Source organism: Falco rusticolus, chromosome 4, assembly GCF_015220075.1.
Source record: "Falco rusticolus isolate bFalRus1 chromosome 4, bFalRus1.pri, whole genome shotgun sequence".
Classification (NCBI taxonomy): domain Eukaryota; kingdom Metazoa; phylum Chordata; class Aves; order Falconiformes; family Falconidae; genus Falco; species Falco rusticolus.
In genome coordinates this window covers 51,816,752-51,822,751 of record NC_051190.1, presented here as the reverse complement: position 1 = coordinate 51,822,751, position 6,000 = coordinate 51,816,752, and the positions used below count along the sequence as shown (strand labels likewise).

Genomic DNA, 6,000 nt, shown 5'->3' with positions numbered 1-6,000 from the left:
GTGGCTCCTCTGGAACCTGGTGTGTGGCTGGAGCATCAGCTCAGTGATCTGAAGAAATCCCCCAAGAGGCACAGGGTAAATGTTAATCCTTTGATTTTCCTGGAGCTGAAGGGATTAGCTCTCCAAGTTATTTATTTACCGCTCTCCCATGGCCTTTCTGATACGCTTCGCTTGAGAAACTGTTAATTCTGGTCTCACTGTCCACTTTGCAGATGACCTCGAGCTGAATTACCTCCCCATCCTTAGGGTTCTCCTGCGTCTCATCCTCCTCTTCCAGCCCGGCCCTCGGCGGAGCTCCCCTTGTCCAGGGAAACTGGGGCAAAGCAAACCAGGGCTCCTTCTCTGAGTGTTTCTGCCACAGCAGCATCCCAAAGACACAGGCACAGGATGAGCACAGAGCACTGTGCTGTCCAAGGGGGCTTCAGGTGGCTCCCTGGGACACCTACAATGCCAAAAAAAACCCCACCCATGGTTAAAAACCTGTTCTGGGCCATGAGAAGCACCATTTGGGACTTTTTAAAAATCTAAAAGCAGACTTGGGGCACAACCTTTGAAAGAGAGAAAAGCCCTCACCATCTGGCCATGCAGCCAGGGATTACGTGGAACCCATGGATGCAGTGTTTGGTGTCAGACCCCAACGGCCCCGGCTCTCCCCGTCCTTACCCACACGATCCTCTTTCCCCCAGGCTGGGGAAGAGGGATCAGTCCCCCGGCACCCGCACACCAGCCCATGCCAGGATCCCGGCCCCACGTAGGGACTCCAGTCCTATGCTGGGATCCCTGTCCCATGGATGGACCCCAGTCCCATACCAGGATCCTTGTACCATGCTGGAATTCCTGTCCTGTTGCAGGATCTTTGTACCCTGCCAGGATCCCTGTCCCATGCCAGAATCCTTGTACCACGTCAGGATGCCTGTCCCATGCCAGGATCCCTGTCCCATGCCACAATCCTTGTATCATGCTGGAATCCCTGTACCACGGATGGATCCCAGTCCCATGCTGGGATCCCTGTCCTATGCAGGGTCTCCAGTCCCATTCCAGGACGCTGATCCTACGCCAGGATCCCTGCCCCATGCTGGGACCCACATCTCATGATGGGGTCCCTGCCCTGTGCCAGGACAAGCGATGTTGTGCTGCGAGGCCCCACAGCAGGGGGAAATGAGCCTGATCTTGCTAGGTACAAGCCCAGCCCATGGTGCCCTGCAAGGACGGCTCTGCTCCGGGTGACACAGCCACTGCCCGCAGGGAAGGGGATGTCCACACCGTTTTGGAGACAGGTCACTATTTACAGGCATGCTCCCCATGGGGACCAACGCAGCAGGGTGTCCTGCGGAGCTGGGAAATAGAAAAAGTTTACAGCAAATGATATATATATATATATATATATCAGAAAAAGGGAGATAAATCTGTCTCCTCAGCAGGAAATACAGCCTCAGGGCAGGTATTTTCCAGGCAGAAGAGACAGTGGCTGGTCAGTGCCTCCAAGTGCAGCACAGCTGCAGGGATGCTCCCAAAAATCACGAGGATGGAAGGGTCCAGCAGCTGGTCCCAGCTCCCACGCACTGGTTTGTGGTCTGCAGACCCCATCACCTGGCTGGGAATGGACCTCTCCCCCTTCCCAGCTGCGCCCCCAAGCCCAGGAGTCTGGGGCTGATCCCAGTTTAATTTCATGCTGGAATAAAGCAGAATTAAAAGGGGAAAGTCAGGACGTTTCATTTTGGCTTGTCCTCAAAGAAAACGTTTTGATTTTTCATTTCCAAATGACATTTTCACAGAGAGCTGAAGGAGTGAAAATTATACTTTTGAGCACTTTTCCTTGCATGAGACAAGCAAGTTTTCTTTAAGTTTTTTTAGGGGGGTGGGGGGGTGGGAACACTACTGCAAACCGGCTCAAAAGCTGCCAGCCAGTGCAGGGCAGACAGCTCTGCCTGGGGACTGGCAAGAAGGGTGCTTTACAAGATGGAATGACTTTAAACTAGAAGAGGGCAGATGGAGATCAGAGCTGAGGGAGAAATCCTTCCCTGTGAGGGCGGCGAGGCGCCGGCACGGGCTGCCCAGAGCAGCTGTGGGTGCCCCAGCCCTGGCAGTGCCCAAGGCCAGGCTGGACGGGGCTGGGAGCCACCGGGGCTGGGGGAAGGGGGCCCTGCGCGTGGCAGGGGTGGGACTGGGCGGTCTTTAAGGGCCCTTCCAACCCAAACCGTTCTGGGATTCTACAGCTCCATGACTCTGCAGCCAGCTGGAGCACGGGATTGCTCTGGGAAGAGCTGTGCTTGCAACCAGAGACAGTTTAAAGGGAATTTATGTGCCTTTAAAGTCAACAAGGGGAAACTCATGCTTCCCACCCCCACGTGTTGCAAAGCAGAGGCCACGGCAGGGAAAGGCATCCCAAGGAGTGCACAGCATCCTGCGCATCCCGGCCAGAGCAGCTGCTGGGATGCAGAGCCAGGCGCTGTGCAGGGTCCAGCTGCTGGGATCTGTGCACGGAGGTTTGCTGACATCTACAGGGCGTTTCACGGAGACAAGGCCATGGCGTCAGGAGGGCTCCACAGTTTCTTTTCCAATGAAGAAATGCACACGAAGGTATGCAACAGCTGAGGTCATTAATAACTCATCACAAATACACCTGCATGGTGGAGCCACCTCTTAACACTCACCTCGATCACTGGCAGCTCTGCTTTGGTCACTGTCACGAGTCAGGGGGTCCTTTTCATTTTTAAGCATCCTTGAGGCATCACCACATGCTCTGCCTGGTGCCAGGGATGTCCCCGTACAGCAGATCCACCCGCATTTTCCACGATGGACCCTCGGGGCAGCGTTACCCAATGGCCAAGAGCGCTCAGCTGTCCCTGTGGCACAGGGTGCTGGGTGGCACTGGTGGCACCTTCACACTGGTGCCTGATCTTGGTTTCCTGGCCCAGAAACAGCCTGACCTAGGATCAAGGGTGAGGGGCACTAAGCTGCCTCCAGCGCAGGGCAGAACAATAAAACCAGCCCCAAAACGACCCCCAGGGAGATGGCCGGGCTTTCACCCCAGGGGCTTTTCCACTAGAAATCCCAGAGGGAGTCCACAACCACACACCAACACTGGAGCCTGGTGCTGGATACTGACTGCCCCAGTGGGTTTGGGCCTCCCCTCGCTCCATGGGGTGCCCCTCCTTGGTGGCCCCTCCGAGGCTGACAAGCACCAGCCCAAGTGGAGGATGGAACCGGGATGGCTGCAAACACCAGGAACAGGCAAGCCAAGGGAGAGGGGAGGCAGCTGGGGATGGAGGGCTTTAAGCAGCCATTTGCACATGAAAGCTGGAGGAATGAGAGGGCATTTCACCAGATGTTTGCCCTTAGTCCATCATCTGGAAGCAGGAAAGGGGCTCTTGCAGGTGGAAAGCCCATCAGATGTCCTCACCACATGCAACCAGTAGCAGCAGATCCTGCCACAGGGACAAGCGTTGATTAGTCTGTATTTAGGATGGCTGGGACTGATCTTGTCCTGCATGGGGAGCCAGTCTAACTGGTGACAATCTGAGATGGCAGCTCCAGCCACCAAGGCTCCAGCAGGCATGAGGGCAGAAATGCCACCTGCCTCGAAGGCAGGCTGCTGGCTCTCCTCGCCCCAGCAGCTCTTTTCAACAAGCTTTTAAAAGCAGCAGGATGTGTGCATTAACAGGAATAGCTCTTTTTATCACAGGCAAACTCTTCCGTAAATATCGTTGTCAAAGCTGTATACACCATATGTTTTACCTCAGGACAAAACCACTTCTGAATCAAACACAGAGGATTCAGGAGCCCACATGAGGAGGCCTGGCTAAGGCACCCATCCTGCAAGATCTCCAGGAGCCACAGCAAAGCTTTCCAGGGAAGACGCAAGGTCAGCTCTACAGCATCCCACCTGCTCACTCCTTGCAGCAGCACGGCGCAGGCATCACCCCAGGTTGCCCCATCCACGGCACAGCTCCCGCCCAGGAGTTGTGCTGGACCTGCTGTAGCTACAGCTTGGCCACCTCAAACTTACATGCACTGAAACACCCGCTGCTCCCCGTCCCGGGGAAGTGAAGGGGACAGGGACCAGCAAACTGGTCTGAAGTCCTCACAGACACGAGAGAGATGAAGTGAGCTGCCTCCTCCCAGTCCTCTGCAGAACAAGTGACAACTCTTCTGCTGCAGGACTCTTTTATTATGAAAAGATCTGTTAACAACAAACTTCGTCGATTATAAAACATGAGTGTTACATGCTGCACAGCCTGGAGGGTTGGGAAACTTCAGGGAACAAAACAAACCCCACATGAACCTCCACTGGAAGTGGAGCAGCTCGGACAGGTCCTGAGCCACACAGCCCCTTGCCGCAGTTATTCTGCACGTGCTGGATCTGACCATGGGTGCTCACAAATACTCACAGCCAGCTCTCCGGAGTGAGAGACCTCACTGCTCCCCACACAGCAGTTACACCAGCTGTTCTGCAGAAAGAAGCAGCTTCACAAAGGCATCTCCGTGCCAGAACAAGAGCATCGGTGGCCTGTTGAATGGCTATACCTCCCTAAGGGATGCTGTTGGCTCCGTGGGCATCTTCTTGCAAGTGGAGAGTGAGCCTGAATTTACCTTCTCTGGCACCAGCCCTTTTGCGCACATCTTCCTTGCTCTGAGTCCTGGCAGCCTAGGTTGAAGCTAACGTGGGCGTCTGTCCTGTTTCCATCGTCCCCCGTGGTCCCAAAAAGCTGTCTGCGAAGTGTTCCTCAACGGCCAGTCATAGTCCAAGAAAGGACAGCCAGGCTCCTTGGATGTGCCCCTCTCCTTCAGGCATGGTAGTATTTGTGGGCTTCTGGCAAAACACTGGTGAGCAGCACATCCCAACAAGGTGCCTCGACCCCAGAGCAATGGGATCGGCGCTGCTGGCAGAGGCAGATCTGCAGAGCCCGCGCCCGAGGCTGCCAGATGGACCTCCTCAGTCGGAGTCGCTTCCCTCCTGCTTTGCTGACCCGACAGCGGACGCCAGATCCTCCTCCTGCCCTTTCAACCGCTCTCCTGCAAGCAAGACACAGCAGTGGCTTAGTGGTAAACCAGCAGTACTGGGGAGCCTACCCGGCGAAGAACCTGAACTGCAGCCCCCAAGCCCCCAGATCATCATTCCCCACTGCACAAGCCAAGCGTGCGTGTGGCCTCGGGGAAGCTACTTGGGACCAACAGGTTCACAGATCCTTCTGGGGTCTGCCAGTCCCTCCCTGGCCCAACAGCAAGGCATGGAGCTCCCAGCCAGGATGTGTAATCCATCTGGAACAAGTGGTGGCCCCATAAGCCATCCCTGCGGCACCAGAACTCACGTATCAATTCAGCAATGGCTCTCTGCGTCCTCTTCTCCAGCTTCTCCAGTTTCTTGGCTACATCTCGTTTCAAATCCCTGGAGGAGAGCAACAGTGTCAGAACAAATCCTCACCCCAGGCAGGTGGGAACACAGGGGCCTCGTTATGCCTTTCCCAGTGGAAGGGAAAGTCCTTCTCTCTCCTGTGAGCACCACAGAGCACTGTCTGTGTCTGTTACCAGGGCAGCTTATGGGCAAACCAACCTAATCCCCAGACCATCCCTCATCACTGAGGCCACCACAGTGACAAGCACCCCAAAAGGATCAGTGGGCTCAGTGTAAGCAGGAAAAGAGAAGACAGACCCTTGGCTTCCTTAACAGCAGGGCTGGGTTTCCCATTTCTAGCATTTTTAACTCAACCTGGACAACCTCGAGATGATGGTAACCCACCACTGATGCCACCACCCCTTTCCCAGGAGCTTGCTGCAGGCACTCACCAGTCTGGCTTCCTTGGGGCCAGGTTTGCCAGATCCTAGGGAGGAAGAGGAGACACCCAGTGAGAGCTGCAGGCAAGGTTCCAGCCTGGGCACCAACAGATGCAGCCGGCACAGCGTGGCTCTGAATATACCTACCACCTCGTCGATGATGGGCTCCGGCTTGGCAGCCTCCAGCTGGTCCTTCACCTTGTCTTCCACTAGATGGGGGAATAG

At 55.5% G+C, this 6,000-nt stretch overlaps 1 protein-coding gene across 2 annotated transcripts in view; it reads right to left on the bottom strand.

Annotated features, from left to right (window-relative positions):
* Window positions 1-4,107: 4,107 nt before the first annotated feature.
* The window catches only part of CCDC12 (coiled-coil domain containing 12), a 42,021-nt gene continuing 40,128 nt past the window's right edge, over window positions 4,108-6,000 (bottom strand). For both annotated transcript variants that reach the window (XM_037386139.1, XM_037386140.1), the window contains 4 exons: window positions 5,923-5,984; window positions 5,788-5,822; window positions 5,313-5,389; window positions 4,108-5,016 (listed from right to left, as the gene is read on the bottom strand). In XM_037386139.1, coding sequence (XP_037242036.1) covers window positions 4,937-5,016; window positions 5,313-5,389; window positions 5,788-5,822; window positions 5,923-5,984 — 254 coding nt within the window. In that variant the 3' untranslated portion in view covers window positions 4,108-4,936. The remainder of the gene's footprint in view (window positions 5,017-5,312; window positions 5,390-5,787; window positions 5,823-5,922; window positions 5,985-6,000) is intronic.